This window comes from Eurosta solidaginis, chromosome 3 (assembly GCF_040869045.1).
Source record: "Eurosta solidaginis isolate ZX-2024a chromosome 3, ASM4086904v1, whole genome shotgun sequence".
Classification (NCBI taxonomy): Eukaryota; Metazoa; Arthropoda; class Insecta; order Diptera; family Tephritidae; genus Eurosta; species Eurosta solidaginis.
In genome coordinates, this window is record NC_090321.1 from 64,221,011 (window position 1) to 64,246,423 (window position 25,413).

The window sequence follows — 25,413 nt, forward strand, 5'->3', positions numbered from 1 at the left end:
CCCAGAAGACATATATGTCATCTCAACTGGAAGAACAAAAGACAAATATAACATCTCAACCGAGATTGAAACACTGAGAGGTAGTATATAGGAGTTGCAACTAAATCGCCCAGCAGTTTCAGCGAGTAATCCAAAGGTAAAAACACCATCCTTGACGGTTCTGTCCCTTTCCAGATGTTTAAGCTCCAGTTTGAGAAGACTGCATCAGTGAACAACTGGAATTCTGAAGATAAAGTTGCTGCACTGTTCGTGGCATTAAAAGGGCCTGCAGCTGAAATCTTGGGCGGCTACCGTGGTGTGATGGTACCGTGCTCCGCCTATCACACCGTATGCCCTGGGTTCAACTCCCGGGCAAAGCAACATCAAAATTTTAGAAATAAGATTTTTCAATTAGAAGAAAATTTTTCTAAGCGGGGTCGCCCCTCGGCAGTGTCTGGCAAGCGCTCCGATTGTATTTCTGCCATGAAAAGCTCTCAGTGAAAACTCATCTGCCTTGCAGATGCCGTTCGGAGTCGGCATAAAACATGTAGGTCCCGTCCGGCCAATTTGTAGGGAAAAATCAATAGGAGCACGACGCAAATTGGAAGAGAAGCTCGGCCTTAGATCTCTTCGGAGGTTATCGCGCCTTACATTTATTTTTTTTTATTTAGCTGAAATCTTGCAGAGTACAACGGAACAACTATGAAACATTGATGAGCGCTATAGAGAGGCGATACGGAAGCGAACACAGGAAACAGATATACCAAATTGAGTTGCAAGACCGTTACCAAAAATCTAACGAGACTTTGCAGGAGTTTGCTTCAGACATTGAAAGACTGGCTCACCTGTGAAATACACTGAAAGGGTAAAGGTTCAGAGTTTAATAAATGGCATACGGGACGTCGAAGCAAAGCGATCTACATACGCAAACCCAAAGCCAACATTCGCAGAAACGATATCTAATGCTCTGATTCAAGAAACAGCGTCGCTTCTGTGTAAGCCAGTTTTCAAAGCACGCCGTGTGGAAGTAGAAAGGCCAGAGTGGATAGACGCAATTTTAGAAGCTTTAAAAGGAACGCAACAGAAGAATAATGGTGCAATCAAATGTTTCAAGTGCGGTAACCCAGGTCACATTGCTCTTCATTGCAGCACCGGTCCTGGTAGTTCCAACTTGGGTGGCCGTAAACGCAAAGCTGGAGGAGATAAGCAAGAGCGAGTCAGATGTAAAGATCGAAAACTTGCCCCAGCTATTGAATGTCCTGTGATATCTGTGTCGCAAATTGGAAGGAAATCAAGCAGTCTTACCGTCAGAGGGAATGTCGATGGCAAATAACGTGTACTGACTGTAGATACGGCGCTTCCCAAGGCAGTCGGTTCTATGTACCGGAGCAAGGACTGTCATTTCAGTGTAACCCCATTTAATTTGTTGCGTCCCTCCCACAAATTGTCCTCCTCCCAGCAGCTCCTTGCAGGAGGACTGCTCCATATTCTCTTGCTCCGGGAAGGTATCGAATCCAATCCGGGTCCGTCTCCTGACCCCGGTCCTGAGAAATGGTTTTGCTGTATCTGCCGGAAAAGAATCTTTTTAGGACGGTCATACTGTGTTCAGTGTGTCTCGTGCAAGGGATGGTTGCATCGGACAGGTTGCTCTGGGCTTGATCCCAAAACCCCACGTCCACGTAACTTTTATAATTCTTTTGCGGCCACTTGCTGTTCACGCCCAAGGGCGTCCCGTAGTCTACGCCTAAGCGCACCCCCCCCCCCCCCCCCCCCCCCCACTACTTTCCAGCAGCCCCGCTGCTCAGCAAGCCACAACAAGTACCCGCTGCTGCTCGCGCCCCACGGCGCCAACAACTCAAACAGCTGCTACCACTCATAACTACTATCTTCGTAGTAGAGTCGGTTGCAATGCTGAGCATCAGCCCCTGCCCCCGTTTTCTCCCCCCTCTTTTCCGGCAGCAATCGTGCAGCTCTGGGAAACAGACTCTTAGTCCCAACCTCCGTTTGCACCGTTTGCCGGCACAGAATATATCTGTTTGCGAAATCCGCCCTATGCAGCTCCTGCTTTGGATGGTGCAACTTCCCTAGATGTTCTGGTCTCCGCGACGGCAACCCCCCGACGGGTTTCATCGCGCCATGTTGCCAGGTCACAAACCCAAATTATCCGGGGACCCCAATGCTTGCCCAAGGACGCCCAGTCCCAGAGCCACAACAGAAATTGCGTCCTGGCCTTCCACAACCCAGGCGTAGTCACCCGTCGCTTACCCTCAGAGTGGCGACGTCTCCCCCTATGCACTTCAGAATTCTGCAGTTAAACTGTAATGGACTAACTGGGAAGATTACGGAGATAGTCGATTTCATGAAGCGGCACAACATCCGCATTGCTGCGATTCAAGAGACTAAACTCACAGCAAGATCTGCATTGCAGACCTGCTCAGGGTATAATGTCCACAGAAAAGATCGCGAGAGCGGAAATGGAGGCGGCCTCGCGTTTATCATACACCACTCCGTGCAATATTATATATTTGATCCTGGCATCGACCGCAGGGACAATGTCTTAGAAGGTCAAGGCCTATCTAACCGGTCAGGCGATGCAAACCTAGAAATCATCAACATCTACATCCCTCCTGCCACTTGTTGCCCCAGTGGATACCGCCCTAATATCAGAGCCTTACTCACTGGCAACAATCGCATTATCTTAGGCGATTTCAATGCCCATCACGATCTATGGCATTCAAATTTGCGGGCGGACAGTAGGGGTGAGATGTTGGCGGATCAAATAGAAGAAACGATGTTCTGCACAATAAACGGAGACGCCCCCACACGTATGGTAGGAAGCTGTCACAGTTCGCCATATATCTCAATCGTGAGCGCGGAACTCGTAAAGTGCGTCAACTGGCAGCCGATGGTAACATTGGCATCCGACCACCTGCCTATACTTATTTCGCTCGAGCGTACCGCCGACTTCATCGTCACCGAAAAACGCACTTTCATAAACTTCAAAAAAGGAAAGTGGGAAGAATATAAATCTTTTACAGACAACCTCTTTGCTGCCCTCCCTATCCCGACTGATGCCCGCCAAGGGGAGCGTGCCTTCCGCAAGGTCATTGAATCCGCCCCGGAACGTTTCACTCCCGCCGGGAGAATTCCCGAAATTCGGCCCCACTTCCCGGCGGAGGCCGCAAACTTAGCGAGAGAACGTGACCTTATAAGACAGCTTGATCCAGGCGACCCCCAAATAAGGGATATAAACCAACGCATCAGATTGCTTGTGGATGAACACAAGCGGGCGAAATGGGAGGAGCGCCTAAGAGGTTGTAACCTCTCTACCGGGTAAACTTTGGTCCACCGTAAAATCCCTATCGAATCCGACTAAGCACAAAGACAAAGTTTCCATCGCCTTTGGCGACAAAGTGCTGTCGGATGCGAAAAAATGCGCGAGCGCTTTCTGCCGACAATATATAATGCATTCTACGGTCGACAAAGGTAGACGGAGGGCCAACAGACACGCACATAAACACAAATTCAGCGCGTCACCAATCACCATCACCGCTAAAGAGGTTGAGGACGCCATTGGTCGCGCTAAACCATCCAAAGCAGTGGGCCCAGACGGCACAGCCATGCCGATGCTTAAAAGCCTAGGGAAAGAGGGTTTCAAATATTTAGCGCATGTATTCAACCTGTCTTTTTCCACCTTTTTCATACCCGAGAAATGCAAAATGGCCAAGGTGGTCCCGCTACTAAAGCCTGGGAAACCAGCTAACATAGGAGAGTCGTATCGTCCGATATCTCTCCTATCACCAGTGGCAAAGACGCTTGAAGCCATTTTGCTCCCTTATTTCCTAGCAAATTTGCAGGTAGCCTCTCATCAGCATGGCTTCAGAAAACTCCATAGCACTACCACCGCGCTAAATGCCATTAGCACCCAGATAAATTGCGGTTTAAATCAAAACCCCCACCATAGAACATTACGCGTAGCGCTAGACCTATCAAAAGCTTTTGATACGGTCAACCATGGCTCGTTACTGCAAGACCTGGAAGGGTCTACCCTTCCCCCATGTCTTAAAAGGTGGACCGCAAATTATCTGGGTGGTCGGCAGTCATCGGTGCAATTTAGAAACGAAACATCAAAACCAAGGAGAATTAAACAAGGGGTGCCACAGGGTGGTGTCCTATCCCCACTTTTGTTTAATTCCTACATATCTAAGCTACCTTCACCACCGGAAGGAGTCACAATCGTTTCCTACGCCGATGACTGTACAATAATGGCCACAGGCCTAGACCCACAGATCGATGAGCTATGCAATAAAATAAACGGCTACCCCCTGATCTCTCCAGTTTTTTCGCCTCGCGAAACATGGCATTATCGCCGAATAAATCTTCCGCGACCTTATTTACAACATGGACGTCCCAAATGTCGACCATTTTGAACATCCACGTCGATGGCACTACGCTACCGGCTGTCCTACACCCCAAAATCTTGGGTGTGACGTTTGATCAGGATCTACATTTTGGTGAGCACTCAGCCGCAATTGCTCCGAGAATTCAGAGCCGTAACAAAATCCTCAAGCCCTCGCTGGCAATACCTGGGGAAAAGATAAAGAAACGCTCATGACTACATACAAAGAAATCAGCCAGCCGATTTCATGCTACGCGTCACCCATATGGTCGCCAAGCCTAAAAATTACCCACTGGAAGAAGCTACAGGCCTGCCAAAATACTGCCCTCAGAATTGCCACGGGCTGTCTTCTTATGTCCCCAGAACTCCATCTGCATAATGAGGCGAGAATACTCCCCCATCAGGGAGAGAAATGAAATGCTGACCAAACAGTTCCTGTTGAATACCCAGAAACCTGAGCATCCCAACAGACATCTGATTGATGAACCAGCACCGCCTAGGGGCTTAAGGAGTCATCTCCGTAAGCATTTTGAGGAAATACGGCACCTGAGAACCCAGCCGTATGAAGCGAAAAAACACAAGCAAGTCCTTGGTGAACTCCACAAACAGGCGTCGGACCTTTATGCCGGGAATTGCCCGGTGAATCCAGTACTCAAAGAAAAGTATCCAAAACTTGCGGAAGAGGAACGCATACTCCCCAGGGAAACGCGTGTCACTCTTGCTCAACTTCGTTCTAGATACTGTAACAGGTTAAACTCTTACCTGTCCAGAATCAACCCCGACATACAAAATGTATGCCCCGCTTGCAAACACCAACCATCTCTTTAATTGTAAGGTGGAACCAACGCCTCTAACACCCCATTCCTAATGGTCCACCCCTTTCCTTGGACTCCCGTTAGAGGATATTGATGACAATTTGTGATCGGTCGCGGCTGTTAGGTGGGGCGAAGCACTGCTACAACAACAACAACAACAACTGTAGATAAGGGCGCATCTCATTCCTTGATTGGATCTGATTTGGCCAACAGGAGAGTAAAGCCATTACCTGGATCAAGGTTGCGTACGGTCACTGGCGAGTATAACCAAGTCCTGGGAGAAGTGATCTGTGAAGTCTGAATTGGGAAGGTCATGGTTCAACACAAATTCGTTGTGGCGGAGATCGTTGATGAAGTCATATGGACTTTTCAGTTGACCATGACATCAGGATCGATATGCGGAGAAAGATTATGCGCTATAAAAGCAAGAATGTACCACTTAACTTCAGTTTGGAGAAAGGGTTCAGCAGTAAGCGAGTGCTGGTAGAGGAGATTCGACAGAGACCACAAAAGTCAAGGACAGTAGATCGGGCAAAGGTTGATGGAACGAATGGACCAAACAAATCAAAACCGAAGGTACCTGCGAGAGAAACACTGGCATTGAAAAACGCTAATGGACGCACTAAAACGAATGAAAGAATTCCTCAGAATGAATGCAAGGGTGGTTTCAAGCCAGGGCGCACTACTGTTGGGAAACGTCGGAACGATACTAATTATGTGAAGCCAATCCGTCAAGAGCAAGCTCTACAAAGTAGTTCATTGGCCAAACAACAGAGTGCGAGGGAACAATCCAGGATAATGAGTAGTGAGATGAAACGCAGGTACGATGAGAACAATAATTCGGAAGGTTTCTTGGCGGGAGATTTGGTACTGTTATACAACCCTCACCGGCGGAAAGGTGTTCCATCCAAATTTCGGTGCAGTTGGGAAGGCCCGTACAAAGTTGCGAAGAAGATCAGTGATATCATCTACCGCATACAAACAATTGGGAAACCACGAAATAGAAGAGTGGTTCATTTGGATATGCTGGCGGCGTTTAGATCGGGGAAATTGTCTGATCGGGAAGATCAGACTTGGGTGGAGGGCAGTGTGACGAATATTAGCAACACTAAGGGATACTATTATCTCTAAGCCGATACTAAGCAGTGACTTGTATGCACATCAACAAATCAATCATTATGTCTACCCATATGTACATACAAGCAGCGGAGAGTAACGCACAAACACATGCATATATCTGAGATACTCCCAAAAGTATGCAATCATTTGTGCAAGTATCACTCACATATACACGCGCATGGGCTATGAGAGAAGCTATAAAATCATGCATCTGTAGTTATAGCTGAGAAATGTATAGCTTGTAAACGAGAAGTATTTTCTAGAAATATAAACGCCTAGAAGTATGCGAACGAGAAATCACAGAGTATAAAAGGAGGTAAAGCTGAGAATCAGAATAAGTTTGATTTAAGAACGCAATCTGTCGAGAAGTAGTAGTGTTATTTTGAAAGTAGTCTAATAAAGACCAATTTGCATTATCGAATATTGGAGTTATTTATTCAACGGTTTAGTGATTCGAACGTTAGCAGAAGGTTGCAAATAAGAGGAATTGCACTAAATTCGTTACAATATCATGATCCAAGTCTGGGGCTAGTCGGTACAGCTTTCGAAACTCTGTTGCATGCAAGTGGAATGGGTTATCTACTTCTCTAAGAATGCGTCTGTCCACTGGCGATGAACTTAGTAATTCTTCATCTTGTGATAAAATGTACGTCAAGTACATTTGATTTATAAATAAAGCAACTTTTCGTGTTTGAAAGTATTTAATTAAAGTTCCGATTTTCTTTTATAACTAGACTTGCCAGAAATGTTAATTTCGTGATTTTTAACGCAGTTAATTTACTTGCCGATGATTTAACAACACAGCTGATACAAAATAGTTACTGAATAACGAAATCGTTATAGTTATCGATTCGCAAATAAAGTGATGGAAAATGTCGTTAAAAAGTTAGTGAACTGGTGTATGTTATACAGAAATCGTAAAACGTACTCGTCGTAGAAAAAACCAACGTAATGACGGAAATGCGCCAGAAGTTCAGAAGTAGAATTTTCCCCTCGCGATGATCAGGCCCGGCGAGAGGGGGGGGGGGGGGCTGAGGGGATAATTTACCCCGGGCCCCGGCTTTGGAGGGGTCCGGGAATCTCAAAATGCTATTCAAGCTTTTTGCTTACAGAAAGTAAACAAACCACACCTTTAATCACGTTTCTTAGATAGCAATCATTTTAATTTTCAAAAGATTTTATAAATCTCTTAACGGGTCTGCACCCCGCATAAGGTGTTGTTGGTTTTTGGCGTCGGCTTTGTAGCATAAAGTTGAGTTCGTTTTCTGTTGCAGCAGAACAATTCGGTATGATGCAAATTCTTATACAGCGATATACATGTATGCATATAAATATGTAAAATATGGTAATTTTGATGTTGAGATTTGGTTCATTTTAGTTTGGGGGCCCTTATTTTTTTGCCCCCGGGCCCGGATTTTCTCTCGGCGGTTCTGGCGATGATTTTAGGACAAAAGGTTTCCTCGAAATCATCGACAATCTTCACAGTCAACTCAAACGACGTGCGGAAGTGTATATGGAAGTTTCAGAGCGATTTGAATTTCTCATAAACTTTTATCTAAGTGATGGAGACCTCCATGAAGCTATAAATAACTTAGTTCGTTTTTATTCTCTAGATTTGGAAGACTGAAACAATTCGAAAGTTACGTGAACTCCAGATACACTGATGCACAAAAAAGTCATAGTCATTTGGATAAGATTTTAATGGAACATCAATTAGCCAATGTATTTCCTAGCACAGAAATAGCTCTTCGGATTTTCTTAACATTAATGATCATAAATTGTTCTGCCGAACGATCCTTCGCGTATTAAAAATTATCAAAGCTGCTGAAAGAGCTACAACGCGACAAGAGCGATTCGAGATGATAGGTATACTTTGCATTGAGTCAGATTTATTGAACAAAATCGATATTGATGATATAATTGATGAATTTGCCGAAAACAAATGTAGAAAACGACATGTTTAAAATATAGATAGTAATTCTATTTATGTATATTATTACATTGTGACAATAAAACTTGTATGAAAGATAAAAGTTTGTATTTTTTAATCGAAAAAGAAGGGAACGGACGTGGAAAAAAGGACCCCAAATTGATGGTTGCCTAGGGCCCTTTGAGGGTTGATGCGGCCCTGCAAAGCTCTTCAATCGAGATGCTTATTAATTTAGAATAAAGCAAAGAAAAAGTTTTTAATTTAATATTAATTGCATTTATTTGTTTAAATTTAACATTTCAATGCTTGACAACTAGAAAGTTTACACATACCTATCAATGTCATTATGCCTACGTCACACTATCACAAATGTGTAGCCGATGAAGCTTTTTCGCTCTGCAGCGAGAGCTTACGTATCAATAATCTCAAAAACGGTATTAAAAGCGACGAAGTGGTATGTACAACAATAAAATAAAAAAATGTTATCAATTTTGAAAAGCTCTCACCCTACAGGTCGACATCAATTGCATTACGGACGATGCGCCATCTACCGGTGGCGGCAAACGTGACAAATGGAATCGTGAAATAGAATTTCTTTTTTCGTGCATTGCTCTCTCTGTGGGTTTGGGCAATGTTTGGCGTTTCCCTTTTATAGCGCTAGAGAATGGTGGTGGCGCTTTTGTTATTCCGTATGTTATTGTGCTCTTACTTATTGGACGTCCCATTTATTATATGGAAGTATTAATTGGACAATTTGCGAGCCGTGGAGCGGTGAAAGTGTACGATATGGCGCCCATTATGAAAGGTGAGTTAGCGAACAAAACACATACCGTGAAAGAGAAAAACGTTTTTTTTAAATTGAGAAAATTTTGTATGTTTTTATAAAGCCCACCATTGATATGATGAATCGCACGGCTGCGGATATTTCTACCTGTGCATCCAATGTCGGGTTGACTACTAACGCGAATCTGTTGTTGTTTATTAAGAGGTACATTAAGTGTCACCTTATTTGATGCAGCCGCAAAAATACCATTAGGCGCCCATTACTTTTGAACCAAAAAAGTTATTTGATAAAATTGTTTTCTACTTAAAAAACATGTCACGTATTAAAAACTTCTCACTTAATCTTTGCAAATCAAAAAAAAAAATGAAAACCCAGTATTTTGATTAAAATTAGGCGTTATGACCAATTTGTTTTGAAGTGCAAGTTATATAAACTCCACTTGTTCGACCCTACGTTTCGCTAGGCTTCCTAGCTTCCTCAGGGGTGATGTATTTATTTGCAACAACAAATATACATTAGACATCAAAAACGAACAGTCATGGTATATACGTACAAACATATAACAATACTTACAAAATTTACCACTACTTCTGGTATCCACTACCACTTTTCACTGGTATCATTGTCATACTAAATTTTGATTATAAACATAAAAGGTATGTAGCTGCAATAAAGTCAGTATCTTCTTTCTTGTTTACTGTGTTTTATGTTTATAATCTAAACTTAGTATGACAATGATACCAGTGAAGAGTGGTACTGATTTATGCCCTTTTGTGTAAAATAGCATTAAGATAAATTTTGTAATTATTGTTATATGTTTGTACGTATATACCATGACTGTTTATTTTTGATGTCTAATGTATGTATATTTGTTGTTGGAAATAAATAGATCACCCCTGAGGAAGCCCAGCGAAACGTAGGGTCGAACAAGTGGAGTTTATATAACTTGCACTTCAAAACATATTGGTCAGAAAGCCTAATTTCAATCAAATTATAAAATTAAATCGACCGGAAATACAATAAATTAATGAAAACCCAGTTTATTTAGTATGAGCAGTTTATTTGATGCACTCAGCTTTTAATGGTAATGATCACGTTACTTTAACGTTTTTGGTAAAAAAATTAAAATTATATTTTTTGTCGGTTGAATTAGTACATTTTTTTAGCGTTAATGAGTAATTTGCTTACTAAGAACAAACTAATTTTTAAAAAGTGGGACGACGTACCAGTGTAGAAAAACGAGAGTTGGTAATTCACCACGGCACGGGAAAATTCATCGTTCAGTAGCTGAAATGGTAAATACTCCATCGTCTACAATTCAGCCCATAATCGAACGGTTTTAAAAAGAAAATAGTGTAAAAAACAAAGGTAGAGAAGCGCCAGATAAAATATTGACACAAACTGGGGAACGATATGTCTTTAGAAAAATTAGTGAAAATCCCAAATTATCGGCACAAAAATTGGCTGATCATATGAAAAACTTCCTTGGGAAGGAATGTAGTGCATCAGCAATCCACCGTATCTTACGATCACATAATTTTCATGGTGGAGTTTCCCTCAAAAAGCCGTTCATTAATTCAAAAAATAAGGTTAGTCATTTGAAATTCGCCAAAAATCACCTTTTGAAGGATTCGACATTTTGGAATACTGTAGCATTTTCTGACGGGTCCAAGTTTAACATATTTGAGTCGGATGGAAGGTCGATGGATTGGCGTAAGCCCAACAATCAGCTTAATGCGAAGAATTTACGTGCGTCTATGAAATAAGGCGGAGGGAGTGTTATGGTTTGGGCATGTATGGCTGCTTCGGGCGTTTTAAGCCTTGTTTTTATAGATGGATTCTTGGATAAGAACATGTATCTTAACATTCTAAAAGAAATCTTGCTCCAAGTGCTGAAAAACTGGGTCGGCGGAGAAACTTTAGATTTTATCAAGACAATGACCCAAAACATAAATCTGGAATTGTGCAGGAGTGGTTGGTTACTCCTTTTTCATTACTGTTTTGTTTGTAAGGACTAAATTGAAAACGTCTAGTTTTTAAAAAGATTGTTTAAATCAAAAATAATGCTAATATTACCATGTCCTTTAATTTTTTTGAATATCTTTTTTTAATCAAAAGTATGGGCTTTGAAAGGTTATTTTTGTGACTGCATCAAATAAGATGACCCTCACTGTATATGGTCCTCAACCGGACAAGGCCTAAGCCAGTTGGGATGGCGTTGGAGCAGAAACCTTGTACAAAATATCTAAGAACTATTCTAGACAGGAAGTTGTCGTAGAAGCGCAACGCGTGAAGGAGGCCTCAATGCCACTTTATGCATGTAAGAAAATGCTGCGACTTATTACCCTCTCTATCCCACTGGGTATTAACAGCGATTCTAAAGCCTAATATATACTATGCAGCCCTTTTTTGGCGGACAGCCACACAAAAATGAACCTCTCTAGAGGCTGTATACAGTGAACCTCAATGCTTGGCATAACGGGAGCCCTGAAAACAACCCACACGGCTGCACTATATGCCAATATGCAAATACCACTTGTAGACGTGGTGGCGAAGAACATAGCGTTAACAACTGCAACAAGGCACAATGCCACGGGGAAGCTTGAGCTTTGACCATGCGGCCATAGTTGTTTAGCGTCATCAAATATTGGATGGGCAGATTACCTGATCTCGTGCCTGCGCTTCTTACGGATTTTGGAGCCACAATAAAGGTGGAAGGTGGCGGACGAAGCGATACACTTGTATACCGACAGTAGCTAATTGGATGTGTAGGTAATGATAAAGAAAGAGGTGTAGGAAGTTTGCAAGAGGAAACTAGGGCTAATACCACCAGCTCTAGGAGTGACAGCAATTAAATTGAGAAGCATCAATTCGAGCAAGCTTCTAGAAAGAGCATGGACTTGTTCGGTGTATGTGAGATCCTCACGGACCGACTAGTTCAAGATAACGTATGAAACATTATGAACACATTGAGTCACATGTGTGATACTTACGGACCGTGGCCAGTTTAAACCATTTATTTGAGTGAACATAGGTTCTCAACCTTTTGCAATCCTTTTCATTTGATCCCAATAGGACTTAGCAGCATCGTCTGCCCTAACTGTCGAAACTTTTAGTAAGCTACAGAGTTGACAAATATTGATGAACTTACCTGTATTTTGTACAGGGTGAATCTATACAAGGTGATGGCAAGGGAAAGCTAATGACACCTGGTACTGAATTCGCTTGGGTTTTGTCCTAGCGGATGAAAGATCGCAGAAAATCGCAGCAACAGCTTCGTAGAAATCGCCGTGACTGTAATGACAACCTCTTCTTTGTCACAACCAGTCCTTCCAGTAGAGGCAATAGTAGACCCTAACGCCAATTGGCCTGCGACTGAATAGCGCTGGATGTCGCAGAGAACTGAGATGGGAAAAAATCACAGCGACTTAAAAAGGCAGTAACAGATAATCTTCCATTCATAGTATGTTCTAAGCGGGATAGTAAAAAAATCTCCCAATAGTTTGTAGTTCTATCAAACGAGCAATGGAGTAGTTGTATATATCCTATTAAAAACCTTCCAAAAGAGTAATCTCTTATGACTTTTGCGACAAATTTGTAGTCAAAGCGGTAAATTACTAAGCACAGACCAAGGAGGAGCTGCCGAACCATTATCAAAGTATTCTATGTTAAGACGGCATCAAACTCAACCACTTGCATTACGTTACCCTTAGCTCGGAACACAGGTACTTTCAGGAGGCAGAGTGTTCAAACCAAGGCTACCGCAGGTGCGAAGGCAAGGCCAATGCAGTCCTAACCTGCCATGGTCCTGACGATAACGGACTCCTCCAGCGAGTAACTTGTCTATGGCTTAATCCGAATCAAACTTCACCTCTACGTCAAGGGGACTACCTTCTCGGTCCATTTTTAGTTGAGCTATTTAAGGTCAACTGCCCAGTGTTATGAAGTGAATGGTGGGAGTGATTCGATAATTTCTGCAGAAATAAAATGCTGCAAGAGTCATTTCATTCGAAAAAGAGTCGCCCCTGGTACTGCAGCCACGGTCCGATAGTATGAGGTGCGTGAAGTGCCTTTCACGCACCAAACAAGTCACTCAGGAAGAAAATCCGCTAGATTTCAGATCCAGTTTTCATTACGGGTGATGTGCTTTCCTGTTTACCTGCCCCGAATCTGGGAGCCGGAAGAAGTCCATGATTATTCATGGCTCACGAAAATAGTAGAAATTGGAAAGGTAGTGAAGGTTCTAATCTGGTGGTAAGTGGCGCATGCTCTCAGGACTCGCTAAAGAAATTACTTGAGTCTCTTTTTTAAAGGTTTCTCTCATAGTTTATTGGACCAGGTGAGTCGTGTTACAGTTTCTGAAATACACTTACATAACTGGTGCCTTACCAGTCAAACGATTTTGGCCTTCGAAAAAGTCCCGCCAGTCGCTTCTTCGGGAACTTAAGTCATTGATTCGTTCTGTTTTATTGATTTTCTTAAATCTTAAAATTTATTTACATACTTTTTTATGCTGCTGTCTGCGTAAAGCTCGTACAGCTCTTCCTAAGTAAACGCCTTAATAAACTTGCAGCTATATACACCCGACACTATAAGTAGAAGGTTATTCAAACTGCATACAGCATCCCACCTTGAGGTAATACAGGAGCCATGGGTTTGCAGACTAAAGATATCTGGCCCTAACAACTGACGTACTATTCAACGAATCCTCAGTTAGGCAGACGGGTTCGCAAGTTCTGTGTTCGGGTCCTGCACTCGCCAGGTCAAGGCTCCAGCTATAAGGGGTAGCGGAAGAGTTGCCAGATCTCGAGGTAGCAATTAGGCTAGGTCCTACAAAACTTCTAGTATTTGCCAAGAGGACGGAGTTATATTGTAACAACAGTCCTGCGTGCTAGACATATGACTCCTTTACGACGCTACCCCCAGGGATAGAGGCGATATTGGGGAATACGAGGACCTCCGAAATGTCCTTTTGATTTTTCGGGCTTGTTTTTGTAAGTTGTGTTTGTGTGTGTAAATGCATTGTGCCGAATGTTAGCCTCACTATGCTGTTAATAAATAAATGTACAACAATAATAAAGCAAGCAGCCACACTTGTGTACATGAACATAACAAAGTAATCCATTTACACACGTTCGTAGAAGGCGATGAAGAATATCTCACATACACATATCATCAGCTAAGAGCAGAAGTTTTTACTCACACATACACACGTATATAGCTAAATAACTAAGTATGCGATACAACTGTTCCATGTTCGTGAAAATTCTAGACCTTAGGAGAAATATGCGAACGAGGCAACATAGAGTATAAAAACAGCGCAAGCTGAGGAATAACTAATCAGTTTGACTTAAACACGCTATTAGTTGTGAAGTATAATTGTGAAGTACTACTCCCAAAGTAGTCTAAATAAAGACTATTTTGCAATACTGAGTATTGAAGTTATTTATTCAACAGTTCAGCGATTCGAACGTTAGCAGAAGGTGCAAAATCATCGAAATCCCCCAAAATTCATTACTATAAATTATATATTCTTAATTTTCTATTTGCAGGCATCGCCTATGGCCAAGTTTACGCTACAGCATTGGCGTCTACTTACTACGCAGCCATCATGGCGCTTACAATCAAATACTTACTTGCGTCTTTTTCCGAAATATTACCTTGGTCAATATGTGAGCCGGCATTGGGTGGTAATTGTGTTTCGATGTCTACATACAACGCAGGCAGCACTGGAAATGTATCCCGAGAAAATATGATCTCCTCTGCGGAATTGTATTTTACGTGAGTAAAAAGTGTTTCTCAAATGTGCTCATGAAATCATCAAATAATTTCTTTTTTATCTGACCAAATAGTAAAGTAGTGCTACGTGAAAAAGACAGTCTTGATGATGGTATTGGGCTGCCCAGTTGGGATCTTGTGACGTATTTGTTTTTTGTATGGGTAATGATTGCAGTGACGCTGATTAAAGGTATTTAGTTGGAAGTTTTCTTAATAAAGTTGTAAAGTTAAACAACATTTTTCTTTCCACAGGTATTCAAAGCTCTGGCAAAGCTTCCTATTTCCTCGCGCTTTTCCCATACGTCGTACTTTTCATTTTGCTTGGTCGTGGTATGAGTTTACCTGGTGCTTTGGATGGTATTGTATATTTTCTAAAACCACAATGGAATCAGTTGCTTAATCCTGATGTAAGTAGCTTTTGGGATTCATTTTACACTTTTATTGATTTATTTTTATTTGTGTTCTTTGCTAGGTTTGGTATGCTGCGATCACGCAGATGTTCTTCTCTTTGGTGATTTGCTTCGGCACATTGATCATGTATGCCTCCTATAATAATTTTAATAAGAGAGTAACCAAGTGAGTAATTTTCGTGGGATTTTTTATTATCTCTTATATGTATATTAAGCCTATTCACTGGCATAATTTCAGTACAGATACTCCCTAGATGATGTATTTTCTCCGCTAAATACTATGGTTCGAGGTTGCTAAAAAACCTCCATGACATACTCCCAGGAGGCTGGCAAACGACAGCTCACATGGACATCTTTGCTCTCGCTACAGCCGCATTCCATGTTTGTGGAGGAAAACAAGGGTAGTTTTCATCCCAAAGTCGGGAAGAATGGGACACGAGCTGACGAGCCGTTTTAAAAACACTTGAGAGACTATTTGATACACTCATAAGGGAACTTATCGTACACGTCCTGCTATATGGTGCAGAAGTATGGAACATGACAATATCAGATGAAGCTACTCTGGGAGTGTTCGAGAGAAAAGTTCTTCGAAAAATTTATGGGCCTCTACGCGTTGGCGATGGCGACTACCGAAGAACATTTAATGATGAACTGTACGAGCTTTACGCAGACATGAACATAGTCCAGTCAATTAAAACGCAGCAGCAACGCTGGCAAGGTCATGTTGTGTAAGTTAAAGATGACGCTCCAGCGAAGAAAGTCTTTTTATCAGAACCTGAAGAAGCGACTGGTGCGCCTTGTTGGACCGTTTAAGCGGTTAAGTGCCAATTGAATAAGTAATAAGGGAACTTCTTGATGGGACTGATTTTAGGTTCATTCCTTCCATGATGAGTGAGATCATGGATGTAATGTTGGCAAAAGTAGGTAGCTGAGCACAGAATATGTGACCTTGAGGCTAAATCCGGAGAAGACTGATCTGCTACTCTTCACGGGTAGTATAAATCACCTATCTTTGAAATACCAAAGATAAGCCGCCAGCAATTAGCCCTATCAAATTGTACCAAGTATCTGGGGCTACCAATCAATTGGAAACTCAACTGTAAAGCGAGCGTGGAGCTTCTTCCTAGGATATACATGTACATTCTATGTACGTCGGCGTAATCCGCACTCATACCCAGAAAATCTGGGGACTGTAAGGATACTCAGAAAACGCATAGTAGTATCCTCACTTTACGTCCGGCTCGAACTTTTAATTCCGAAATCAATTATTATCCACGAAAACTGCAGGTCAAGGGCAGCGTTAATAATAACATTCCAAATAGGAATGCTTGGAAGAGGGATGCGGTTGCAACTACCTACAATATACAAATCTACAACGACAGCTCTAAAATGAACTCAGGTGTGGGGACTAGAGCATCAACTAGAAAATTTTTTTAGTAGGTCATGAAAAAAACCTTAAAAATCAAAATCGAAAAAAAGTCGCAGGCTTCAAAATTATTTTTTTGGGTATGCGTAGTGGAACTTTTTGTTCCTGAGCTCAAATCGTATCGAAAAACCGATGGCGCTACATCGGTTAATAAATCGACCCAGTCTAATGTACATAGCATTGTTTTCGGTTTGTCGGAGAGTACTATAAATAGAGATTGTTGATTTAATGTTATCCAGCCATCACTCAAGTAAGAAGCTCAGTATTTTTCCGACGCTATGGGGAACTTAAAGCGGAATTACGTACTGGTATTCTACGCAAATAGCGTGTTAGTATCCTATGGGAATTTGAGACTTTCTACTTACTAATAGTAACACTTACTTTACCCTTGAAAGTGGATGAAGATCAACTAGTGCCTTTGGATCGAAGTCTTATCTGTGTCCCTGATAACTATCAGTGGGTGTTGTGTTTTAACGACGAAATACTCCTCCATGAATTTGGCAAGTTTTGCCAGTAATCCAAGGCCGAAGTTTCGTAGCTCTGGCGTTCTGATCTCACTGTTATTGCCTTGGCTTGCCTGACTAGATATGTATCGAATGTGTTATGAAATAGAAACCTCGAAACTACACAGACTTCCAGAGCTATGTAGCGCTTAGTCGTACTTCTTAAGTTCGCCAAATCCATTCTTTCTACTACGTAGTAAATTAGCAGTGATGTTTTCCGGAATCCGTTGAGTATATCTCAACGATTTAAAAAGCGTCCCTCCAAGGTGTTTGTTTGTTTACCATTTGCCACCAGAATATGTATAAATATACTTAGGAACAGATGTTACTTAAATCTTCAAGGGAATCATCAGTCATCATTGATTTGCCGCCTAATCGCGGGTCATACCCACTAGAACTGACACCAATTGGGAGCATCAAGGGAAAGGAAGCCTTTGTATTTTTGTTTCCCCAACTCGGGTAAGATTCAAGTCTCAGCTTGCTCAGTTGTCGATAGAAATTCTTTCTGGTTTTTTTTATTCATTCGCAAAACCTCATCGGATCAGTATGCTGATACACCTCACCATCAAATTTCCTTCGATAAACGCCATTTTCATCCCACGAAGGGTCATAAAATTTCCGAAGAACTTTTCTCTTGAATATTAAATCAGAACAAGTATGATTGGAAACTAAAAGGGTTCCAAGTTAAATTTCCTCTCATTCGGAACTATATCGTAACCACATGAAGCATTCGAAATGTCGTTATCTAACCTAGCAAAACTTTTACCTCCAATCTCTCATATTCTATGTTATATTACTTAATTTTTCTTATTTATTATCTCTATCTTCCCATCCAGAGACGTCATGATTGTCACCACAGTTGACACTTGCACCTCATTACTCGCTGGTTGTGTAATCTTTGGAATTCTAGGAAATCTTGCGCATGAAACCAATACCAGCGATATATCAAAGGTAGTTAAAGGTGGCGCGGGTCTGGCTTTCATCTCATATCCAGAAGCTATAGCGAAGTTTAAATTATTTCCACAATTCTTCGCAGTGCTTTTCTTCTTCATGCTCTTCGTGCTAGGTAAGTAGGAGGGAGGGGGCAGGGAGGGAGGAGACGAAAGAGTGAAACAAATGACAATCCCCGCGTGCCAATGGACAGTGATCCAGATCCCGATAAAATCTTTACATGAAAATATAGCAACAAATTAATGCATAGGGATCGATTGGAATCTGGATCACTGTGAATTGGAACGCGAGGAATGTTGATGAAACAGGAAAAAAGTGTCGTTTCGCTCAGTGTGCACCTAACCTTCTTCCAGGCGTCGGCAGCAATATCGGTATGTCTTCTTGCGTTATAACTGTGCTTAAGGATCGTTTTACCCACATACCACAATGGGTAATAACAATCGGATTTGCGATCACCAGCTTTCTTTGCGGTCTAATCTACACGACGCCAGGTGGGCAGTTTCTACTCAATTTGGTAGATTTCTTTGGTTGTTCGTTTATAGCGCTCTTTCTAGCGATTGGCGAAATTTTGACTATTTCGTGGATTTACGGTAAGACACACAACACGACTTACGTGTTAGTGAGTTTCTTATGACCTTTTTACTATGTCCAGGCGTTAAACGCTTCTGCAAGGATATCGAATTCATGTGCGGCATAAAAACGGGACTTTATTGGCGCGTCTGTTGGGCTATATTTACGCCAGGGCTAATGTTTCTTGTGCTCGTCTACACATTAATCAATTATAAACCGCTCGAATATAAGGGTGTGGCATATCCTGAATATATATATAATATTGCATGGTTATTGTGGTTTATAGGCGTAGGTCAGCTGCCATTCTGGGCTCTACATACCGTTTATAAGCAACCAGGGGCGACATTGAAGGTGGTGAGTAATTATTTTTTTTTTATTCTTATTATTTTTACGTATTTAATCAGCGAGACAGGCTTATATTGCTTTATACAATTTTAATACCCAACGTGTACTTGCATTTTTTGATTGGATAACGGTAGTTCGTAATGGAAGAAAGGAATGGAGTTAGATATTAACTTCCATCTATCAAAATTATCCATCCGTCTGTCCGTTCGTCCGTCCGTTAACGCGATAATTTGAGTAAAAATTGAGATATCTTTGAGAAAATGGAGAAATCGCCCAATAGCCGCACATTTTCGATATCAAAAATTTCGAAAATTGGAAAAATTGCGAAAATTCATTACCAAATACCGATAAACTGAAGAAATTTAATACATATATTGATCATATGATAAGAAATACAAATTTGGAAGGATTTTAAAAATAGGCGTGGAACTACATAAACAAATATGTATAGTCATTCAAGCTATAAAAAAATACCAAGCCCTTGAAGATATCATGTTAATATTTCGCAGGAGGATGGTCCTTACCATTGTGGCGAATATTAGCATCACTATGCTGTTAGTACATAATCACAACAACAAAAACAACCAGCAGCCACACTTATGTACATGTACACATTAAAGCAAGCAGCCACACTTATGTACAAGGCAACGAAGAATATTCCATACACGTAACCAGCAGCTTGAAGCAGAGAGATTATTTCAACAACACATATGTAGTCATCAGCTAAGAGCAGAAATTGTTACTCACATATACTCACGCATATAACTTAATAACCAAGTATGAGATGCAACTGTTCTAGAAGTCATGTTCGTGAAAAGTCCATCTTAGGAGAAATATGCGAACGAGGCAACAGAGAGTATAAAAGCAGCGTAAGCTGAGGAATGACTAATCAGTTTGATTTAAAAACACTATTAGTGAAGTATAATAGTAATTGTGAAATACTACTCCCAAAGTAGTCTAATAAAGACCATTTGCAATACTGAATATTGGAGTTATTTTTTCGACAGTTCAGCGATTCCAACGATAGCAGAAGGTGCAAAACGAGCGGAACATCCCAAAATTTATGTTTATTTATAAAAATTGACGAAAACGGTTGATGACCACGCCCCTTTTAAATAAAAAAAATCGAAGATGAAATTTCGGTTATACGTTACCATAGATAGATAAGGCGCTGGAACTGGGTATGTTCGTTGACTTTATGACGAGAAAGACAAATTTAGTAAAATCTTGGAAAATAGGCGTGGCACCGCCTACACTTATAAGTAAAATGTTGTAAAGTTTTGCAGCCCGTAAATGAAAAGCCATTGAAAATATCCTGCTAAAATTTAGCACGAAGATTATCCTTACATTCATTTATATGCTGTCTGAAAATAAACGAAATCCGCTGACGACCACGCCCACTTTAAAAAAAATCCCTTTCGAAATTTCGAAGAATGGAAGAAGTGTGCTATAAATGTTTGGCCCCAGACCAATAAATTAATGAAACTGCATATGTGGATTGACTTTGTGACGAAAATTAGAAACTTGGTAACATTTTGGAAAATGGGCGTGGTACTGCCCACAATTAGAGGAAGAAAATTTAAAATTGTGAATGCAGTAAATGAAAAACTATTGAGGATTTGGCATTCGCTATTATAAATAAAATAAATAAAATAAATGAAAGGCGCGATAACCTCCGAAGAGATCTAACGCCGAGCTTCTCTTCCAATTTTCGTCGTGCTCCTATTGATTTTCCCTACAAATCGGCCGGACGGGACCTACATGTTTTATGTCGACTCCGAACGGCATCTGCAAGGCAGTTTTCACTGAGAGTTTTTCATGGCTGAAATACACCCGGAGCGCTTGCCAAACACGGCCGAGGGGCGACCCCGCTTAGAAAAACTTTCTTCTAATTGAAAAACCTTATTTCTAAAATTTTGATGTTGCTTTGCCCGGGGTTTGTGGTAGGCGGAGCACGCTACCATCACACCAAGGTGGCCGCTATTATAAATACAACTCGCTAAATTAACGAAATCGGCTTACGACCACGCTCACTTAAAAAAAATGTTTCCGATATAATTAAATTAGACTGATTTACCACCTCAGTAGTGATGGGGTGTAGCAAAGTAAAAAAAAATAAAAAAAATAAAGACTTTGTAAAATCGAAAATGGGCGTGGCGCCGACAGTATTTAAAAGAAGTAAATTTTAAATTTCTGCAAGCCGTAAATCAGAGCCGTTAGTGTCACTTTGCAATTTTGCAGAATTATGTTTATTAGTAATATATTTAGATCTGAGGAAACTTCGTCAACGAGCATGTCTACAGGCAATATTTGCATGTTTATAAAGGGTATTTTGCAGTTTCATATCATTTTATGTTTGCGACATCCTTTTTTAAATGGATCCTTTATATGTGTACTAGCAACCCGCACCTTGTTTCACACAGGTTGCAATGTTTAAATATGGTAATTTGTTATTGCATTTTGAATTAATGATTCAATTAAAAAATAAAGATAATTCATATCCTTTCGTTTCTTTTCCCTCTTTCTCTTCCTTTTTCATTTCCTTTCCTTTCCCGTCCTTTCCTTTCTTGTCCTCTTGTCTCCTATTCTTTCCTTTTCTTCCGTTTCCTTTCCTATTCTTTCATTTCCTGTCCTTTCGTTCGCTGTCAGGTCCTGCCTTCTCCCTTACTTTCCTCCCCTGTAATTTCCTCTCCGTTTATTTCCTTATTGTGAAAAGCTCGGCTCAAAAACTTATTTGAATCGTAACAATAAATTATTGTTAAAATATTAAACTGCATGGATGAAATTTAAGGAAAAAATTATCTTAATTAATTGTTTCCATTTCCTCTCCTTTCATTTCCTTTCCTTTTCTTTTCATTTCCTTTCCTTTCTCGTCCTTTCCTGTCCTCTTTTCTCAAATTTCTTCCTTTTCTTTCATTTCCTGTCCTTTCGTTCGCTGTCCGGTCTTGTCTTCTCCCTTCCTTTCCTCCCCTGTAATTTTCACACCTTTCATTTCCTTTCCTCTTCTTTCCTTTCCTTTCTATTCCTTTCTTTCTATTAGTTGTCAACGACAACCCTATTAATATAAAAGCACTACAAATCATTCCACAACATATGTTAGTTATGATACACAAAAGCACTACAATATGTTCCACAATATATGTTGGTTACCATACACATATACACAACATTTAAAATTAGAATACACAAGCTCTTAATAGCAATGTAAAAGCTCAGCACCTGTTGCTATAAAAGAAGCGCTCTCAAGTGGTCATCTTTCACTTTGCGATTTTCGTCCACTTGAGAGGTAAGCTAAAATACTAACGTATGTGCAATATTAGTTGAACAGTGATAAACTGGTCGCTAATATTGTTCATCATAAATAATTAATATTAACGGTGCTTAGTTGAACAGTGATAAACTGGTCGCCAACATTGTTAAATATAAATAAATAATATTAACAATATCTAGTTGAACAGTGACAAACTGGTCGCTAGAATTGTTAACAATAAATTAATAATATTAACAATATCTAGCTAATAACATTTTTAACACGTACTATAACCCTACTTTTGTAATCCTTTTTTATTTAAAGTTTTTTTTGTGTACTATACTACACTGAATTTACACTCCCACAGCCACATCTAAATAAAAATCATTGTGAACCCAGTTCCTCCACTTTTATTTGGAATAAAATAACTTATAATTGGCGCCCAGCATCGTGGCAAACCTCTCGAGTAGTTTAAATACATATCGCCGAAGCGATAGAATTGCAAAGCGAACTAATATTAGTAACAATAAAATGGCTAATTTGTCTCCTGAACTGTTTCAAGAGCTTATCAATATTGTAAGCCGATGTAATGAGCGTAGTGGTACGTTAAGCACTTGCACTGCTCGTTACGCAGGAGAACGCGATTCCACAAAAGTTGAGTAGTTTATTGCAGCTGTAACTACGTTTAAAGTTGTAGAAAAAATAAGTGATGCTGCCCCTATCACTGGTCTTCCCATGATTCTAAGGGGTGACGCAGCAGAATGGTGGCGCGGTGTACAGGCACCTAACACTTTTGAAGATGTTATGCGTATGTTGCGCGAATCTTTTTGTCCCCCTAAATCTGACTGGTGAATATATTCCGAAATCGTAGAACCAAAACAAGCTAAAAATGAACCGATGGACACTTTTGTTGGCAAAAAGCGTGCTCTTTTTTCTCAACTCTCGGATGCTCCGAGTGAATCCGTCCAAATCGACCTTTTTTTGGCATGATTCATTTGCAAATTAGGGACAGGGTGTGTCGTAAGCGCATTAATACATTCGACGATTTGTTAGCCGAAGCTAGAGAAGCAGAAATGACCCTGCGCGAACACAAAATGTCGACCGTGAACGCTGATAAAGCTGTTGCTAACGCAAGTGGTCCGGTACGATGTGCTTTTTGTCGCAAAAAAGGGCATAGCGCAGAAGCGTGTTTCAAAAAGAAAAATGAAGAAATTAAAGTAGCTCAAACACAAGCAATTGCTAACGCAATAGTAACAAAGCCGAATTATGCTTGTTATGGTTGTAACGCACCTGGCGTTACTCGCGCAAACTGTCCAAAATGTTCAAAATAAACCATCCACTAGCCATGGTTCGGTAAGTTTCAATTCCATAACAGTTCCAGTTGGAAGAGACATTCCGATTGCAAGTGTAAGTCTGTTTGGGGTATCTGGACAAGTCCATTTTGATAGTGGCACTCGAACTAGTGTAGCTAGCGCAAACTTAAAGCGCGTAATGGACTTTAAAGGGTGCACATACCGCAAAGTTGAATGGGAAATTACTCTTGCCGACGGAAGTACGAAACTTCAAAATTGCCTCACAACCAATTGCGATATAGTAATAGGTGGGCGTACCTTCAAAATTCAATTTATGATCCTACCAGAATCAGTTGGCAATAAAACGCTAATTGGCACAGATTTCTTGGAACAAGCGGAAATAGTTTTAAATATGGTTCAAAGATACTGGTTCTTTGAAAGTAATCCAACGCAACATTTCGATTTCGCTACCCCATTGCCACTAGAATTAAACATTATTGAAATTATACAAGTAAGCTCAACAAAACGTAAGCCCGAGAAAGCGGCAGTCAGAGAAGTTGAACAGCAAAAAGTGTATATGTCCGAGTTTGAGTATTATGGTCCTGATTTGCCAAACGATTACTCACCGCGTATTGTACAAAGTATTTTTAGAGATTCGATTCCACCCAACATGATTACACCTGAAAGGCCAATAAATCCCAATTTTTTTACTGGTGTTACCTATAACCAAAACATTGCTGATAAGGTAGACTTATTTTCTATTGATTTTAAAGTACTGAAGGAAAAAGATGGCTCAGGGTTGGAAGTATCAGAGAAAATTGAACTCGACAATATGCTCAATCCCACGTAAAAGTTTTTGCCGCTTCGTGTGGACCGACGCCATATACACAACATTTTATTGATACTGGCGAGCACGAGCCGATTGCATCACCAGCGTATAGATTATCATTTTCTAAGTTAAAGGAACTAAAAGCTGAGATTCACAAAATGCTCGAAAATGATGTTATAGAAGAATGTGAGTCAGCGTGGTCATCACCTGTGGTTATGGTGCCTAAAAAGGATGGTGGTACTCGTGTATGTGTGGACTATCGGAAGTTAAATGCTATAACAAAGCCCGACCGATACCCCTTACCTCGTATGGATGACCTATTGCACGCTGCAAAAAGCACAAAATTTATGACCACTCTAGATCTTCAAAGTGGGTATTTTCAAATCGCTGTTGCTGAAAGAGACCGAGACAAAACATGTCTAATTACGCCTTTTGGTACATTCCGGTTTAAAAGAATGCCGTTTGGTCTCTGCAACGCACCTTCCACATTTCAAAGACTAATCGACCGTTTTAAGGCAACGCTGCCAAATGTACACATTTTAGCATATCTTGATGATATAATCATTTGTTCACCATCATTTACAGAACACTTAAATGACTTAAAAAGCGTACTCTTGAAGCTGGAAAAGTTCAAGCTGCGCGTTAATTATAGTAAATGTCGTTTTTGTTGCGCAAGTGTTAAATACCTTGGTCACGTCTTAACGACCGCAGGCATACAAGTTGACCCAGAAAAGACTCTGGCGATTACACACAGGAAAGAACCAAGAAATATCAAAGAATTGATATCATTCATACAAACCTGCTCTGGGTATCGGCGCTTTATTGACCGATTCGCTGAAATTGCCAAACCGCTTACGGAGTTAATGAAAAAGAATGCTGAATGGAAGTGGAGTACACCACAAATGTCCCTTTCATCATTAAGGCGGACGCAAGTGCTTATGGCTTGGGAGCTGTTCTTATCCAGGGGGAGAAAGAATGCGAACATCCTATCGAATATGCGAGCCGACTTTTGACAACAGCAGAAAAAAATTAT

General features: G+C 40.8%; 1 protein-coding gene across 2 annotated transcripts in view; it reads left to right on the forward strand.

The window, feature by feature from the left end:
- Positions 1 to 25,413, forward strand: part of LOC137243843 (sodium-dependent nutrient amino acid transporter 1) — a 65,864-nt gene that overhangs the window by 28,520 nt on the left and 11,931 nt on the right. Inside the window, exons 2-10 of one of the 2 annotated variants that reach the window (XM_067772032.1) lie at positions 8,560 to 8,696; positions 8,756 to 9,047; positions 14,579 to 14,807; positions 14,879 to 14,994; positions 15,057 to 15,211; positions 15,277 to 15,380; positions 17,980 to 18,209; positions 18,448 to 18,684; positions 18,747 to 19,018. In XM_067772032.1, coding sequence (XP_067628133.1) covers positions 8,589 to 8,696; positions 8,756 to 9,047; positions 14,579 to 14,807; positions 14,879 to 14,994; positions 15,057 to 15,211; positions 15,277 to 15,380; positions 17,980 to 18,209; positions 18,448 to 18,684; positions 18,747 to 19,018 — 1,743 coding nt within the window. In that variant the 5' untranslated portion in view covers positions 8,560 to 8,588. The remainder of the gene's footprint in view (positions 1 to 8,559; positions 8,697 to 8,755; positions 9,048 to 14,578; positions 14,808 to 14,878; positions 14,995 to 15,056; positions 15,212 to 15,276; positions 15,381 to 17,979; positions 18,210 to 18,447; positions 18,685 to 18,746; positions 19,019 to 25,413) is intronic. The other variant, XM_067772033.1, reaches the window with a different exon arrangement.